Source organism: Cynocephalus volans, chromosome 6 (assembly GCF_027409185.1).
Source record: "Cynocephalus volans isolate mCynVol1 chromosome 6, mCynVol1.pri, whole genome shotgun sequence".
Classification (NCBI taxonomy): Eukaryota; Metazoa; Chordata; class Mammalia; order Dermoptera; family Cynocephalidae; genus Cynocephalus; species Cynocephalus volans.
This window is the reverse complement of record NC_084465.1, coordinates 155,862,422-155,866,386: the sequence shown is the minus strand read 5'-3', so window position 1 is coordinate 155,866,386 and position 3,965 is coordinate 155,862,422. Positions and strand designations below refer to the sequence as shown.

The 3,965-nt window shown below is 53.5% G+C and overlaps 1 protein-coding gene across 1 annotated transcript; it reads left to right on the top strand.

Annotated features, from left to right (window-relative positions):
• Nucleotides 1-248: 248 nt before the first annotated feature.
• On the top strand, nucleotides 249-1,652 carry GADD45G (growth arrest and DNA damage inducible gamma). The gene is made up of 4 exons (XM_063100383.1): nucleotides 249-392; nucleotides 582-683; nucleotides 780-993; nucleotides 1,080-1,652. The coding sequence occupies exons 1-4, from the start codon at nucleotides 340-342 to the stop codon at nucleotides 1,188-1,190; spliced, it is 480 nt and encodes a 159-aa protein (XP_062956453.1). The 5' UTR covers nucleotides 249-339; the 3' UTR covers nucleotides 1,191-1,652.
• The last annotated feature ends 2,313 nt before the right edge of the window (nucleotides 1,653-3,965 follow it).

Below are 3,965 nucleotides of genomic sequence, written 5' to 3'. Positions count from 1 at the left end.
GGCGAGATGAAATCTGCAGGCTCCAGTCTGCCTGGTAACACCCCGACAAAAGCGGCAGATTTGAGGCATTGTCATCCCCCGCACCCCTCCCCACGTGGCCTTCTGGCACGAGCCGCCGGCCGCCGCCTCATTTGCATCAGAAAGCGGGCGCCGGCCAATGGGCAAGCAGCCTCCCGCCGGCTGGCGGAGCCGCACCCCAGGGCTATATAAGGGCGCGCCGCGGCGCTGACGAGCACTAGCTGGAGGTGGGCGCGCCGAGCAGGTGTCCCGGCACCGTGTCTCCGCTACCGTTTCCTCCGCACTCCGCTTGTGGATAACTTGCTGCCCACCTACCGCACCATGACTCTGGAAGAAGTCCGCGGCCAGGACACGGTTCCTGAGAGCACAGCCAGGTGGGTGTTGGGGCGCGGCGAGCGCGGCTGCTTCGGCGACGGCCTTCGGGTTCGCAGGGTGGGAGGTGAGCGCCGCGCGTACGGGTGCCAAGTCGGGGCCGGACAGCCGGGGGTGGGTCCCCGGGGCAGGGCTTGGGGCTCCGCCGCCCTCCCCTGCGGTCCCCGCTCAAGGCGCTGGCTCGTCCGCAGGATGCAGGGCGCCGGGAAAGCGCTCCACGAGCTGCTGCTGTCGGCGCAGCGCCAGGGCTGCCTCACCGCCGGCGTCTACGAGTCTGCCAAGGTCTTGAACGTGTGAGTATAGACGCGGCCCGGGCTGGGCGACCGAGCGGTGGGGTGGTGGGGGGACCCGGACTCGCCGGCCCTGACCTCGAACCCCCGCCCGGGCAGGGACCCCGACAACGTGACGTTCTGTGTGCTGGCCGCCGACGAGGAGGACGAGGGTGACATCGCGCTGCAGATCCACTTCACGCTGATCCAGGCGTTCTGCTGCGAGAACGACATCGACATTGTGCGCGTGGGCGACGTGCAGCGGCTGGCCGCGATCGTGGGCGCTGGCGAGGAGGCGGGCGCGCCGGGCGACTTGCACTGCATCCTCATTTCGGTGGGTGCCGCTCCCTCCTGCGCCCCGATGTCGCCCCTCCCCGGCCTGCGGCCAGCCAGGCTGATCCCTGCGCGCTCTCTCCACAGAACCCCAATGAGGACGAGTTGAAGGACCCTGCCTTGGAGAAGCTCAGCCTGTTCTGCGAGGAGAGCCGCAGCGTCAACGACTGGGTGCCCAACGTCACCCTCCCCGAGTGACAGCCCAGCGGGACCTTGGTCTGATCGACACGGTGACGCCCTGGGCGCCTAACGCGCTGCTGGCTCTGGAGGGGCCCTCGGAGGAAGCCCGAGTGCGGCGTGGAGACTGGCAGGCAGGGGCGCCTGGAGAGCGGGGACGCGCGGCCTCCCGAGGAGGGGCCCGGCGGCAGGGCAGGCTGGCCCGAGCCGAGGACTCTGCAAGTGTCTGGAGCGGCTGCTCGCCCAGGAAGGCCGGAGGCGGGGACGTCGGCTGCAGGGCCGGGAAGGACAGACTGGCCCGGCAGGCGTGACTCAGCAGGAAGGAGGGGAAAGGCGAGGCGGCCTGGACTTGGTACAGTTGCAGGAAAGTGACGGACTTAGCAGACTGAACAGGTTTTTGAAGACGGATCCAGGCAATGCTTCAGTTTCTAAAGGATGCTGCTGTTGAAGCTTTGAATTTTTCAATAAACTTACTGAAACAAACTTATGTTCTTTATTGAGAGTAGGGGATCCTTGTCTGGGGGGAGGTGGTGAACAGAGTTTCAAATGATTACTGGAACTCCCTGGAACTGTTGGCACCTGTTCCCATCTTCCTGTTGGGCAAGAATTACTGGCTTCAGATGCCCTGGCAGTGGGGGAGGGGAGGCTGGCCCAGTGTGAGGGTAGAACTTGAGCCAGGCTCCTGTTTCTCTCCTTTTAGGAAGATTTTAAACTTGCAAGACAGGAGCCTGCTTGAGATAAGACATCAGTGCAGCAGCTAAGGGCTTGGTGCAGCTGATAAGTGACCTCTGCCTCCCCTCCCCCTCCTCTCCTGTGGCCCCCTCCCCTCCCTTCCGTGGACAGCTGCTTATCTGAACAGCTTGCAAGAGGCCAGCAGCGTCTTTCTGCACAATGGGCATTGCCTTCTGCAGGGCTTGCCTTTGTGGTCCCTGAGGATGGAGTCAGGCTGCTCCTGCTCCCAGGATCTTTGTCCTTTTAAATGTTCTGGCACAAAGCAATGTTACAAACGTATTAATATCAAATATGACACCAGTGACAGCATTTAAGTATGAATCATTCTGTCGTGGCTGTGATAGAACTTACAAGATCTGAGCAAAACTTGGAAAGCAGCATTTATATAAAAGGCGTGAGCAATTCTGAGTGGGGCGGGCATCTGCTATCTACTATTTTGAGTGTTCCTTTACCCACATCAGAGTTACAAGGACTCTTGTTATTCACAATCCCATTTAAAGACTTGTAGATGAAAAAAAAAATTAAATCTTTTAAGCCAAGACTTTCTTTAAGAAGGATCTAAGGAGAAATGTCCAGTGAATTCATCCTTTTTATTAGACCAATATGTCTTGATTTCATTCCAAGTGCCTGACTGCAGCCACTCTGCACAGGAGAATTACACGTGGGTTGTGCATGCTACCAGCTAGGCAGCAGAGCAGCCTGAGAGCCTCCTAGGCAAAGGAGGGGTGTAGTGCCGTTTCTCTAAAAAGGACATTCTCATGATTTATCAGCAGTTCTTGGGTGGCTGACTTTCCTTGTTGAGTGCCACTTTTTAAATCCTCTCCAAATTGTGGAAGCATTTTGCAAGACATCAGAAAAACTGTAGAAGCTTAATTACTCTTCTTGTAATGAAATCATCCTGTTCCTCATTTATCAGCTCTTAAAACCATTTACACCTTGATAGAAAACGAATGAAATAATTTAGCTGTATTTGTGCCCAAGTTTCATTAATGTTTTACCTATGTGCTGCTCAAAATCTTGAGTTTTCCTCATTGAAGTGGAGTCTTGGGCAGCGGGGTGAGGGGTGGGTCTATCTATATCAGTCTACATTCAGGCAAGATGAATAATTGCTGCAACACGCTATAGTAAACACAAAGGGGACATAATTACTTTAAAATGTACCCTTAAAGGGGTAAATTCAGCAGAACACTGCACAGGCTAAGTGACTCCTGTAGAACATTAAGTTGGTGGCCCTTCTGAAATGGCTTTCTCTGATTTGAGGAGAACTCGCAGGAAGAAATGCATGCTTATTAGACACAGTGCCAGGCCCAAAGTTTGCGCTTACATTTTCTTTTTTTTTTTTTAATGAATGGATGTTAATGCTATTAAAATGAACTAACGTAGAGGTCAGGTAATAAAATGCAGTGTTTACAAACACACTATTGCATAAGATAATGCATATATAAGCCCTCCATATATAAGCCCTCGGTACACGCATGTTGAGGTGACCCATGCAGACTGTTGGGCACGATGCCCTGAGTCTAGAAAGCATCGAATGAATGTTAATGACAACTAATGAAGGTGTTTGCTCAAGACTACAGAACTCAAAATGGACTAGTGGATTTTGAACCAGGTAGTCTGGTTCCAGGTTCATCTGCTGCCACACACTTCCAGGTGCTAGAGAGCTTGCAGGCCAGCAGACTGATTTTGGAAATGTATTTATTGCAGAAAAATCGTAAAATACAAAAATGTTAAAGAAAAAAGTAAAAGCACCTGTAACCCACCACTGGCATATTTTGGTGTATTTCTGTCTCACCTTTTGTTTTTCGTCTGGGGTATATTTGTCCTGTAAGATACATAAACACACATTTTTAAAGAAGTTGTGTTTGGCTCTCCCCTACTGGGTTCAGTCTCCTGCTCCTTTTCATTAACAAGCTGTTGCATGTTAATGTTGGAGGACAGGGCTTTTTACTGCTGCACAAGGCTCCAGCGCAGGGGTGAAAATGCTCATTCCTGTGTGATCCAGTTAGGGAGTCTTCTTTACCTTGCAGTCCTCACCAAACGGGACAGATGCCTGCTGTTTGC

Coding starts and splice junctions, on each gene's coding strand:
- GADD45G (XM_063100383.1), top strand. CDS start 340: ATGACTCTGGAAGAAGTCCGCGGCCAGGACACGGTTCCTGAGAGCACA. Junction 393..581: donor GTTCCTGAGAGCACAGCCAG/GTGGGTGTTGGG, acceptor GCTCGTCCGCAG/GATGCAGGGCGCCGGGAAAG. Junction 684..779: donor TCTGCCAAGGTCTTGAACGT/GTGAGTATAGAC, acceptor CCGCCCGGGCAG/GGACCCCGACAACGTGACGT.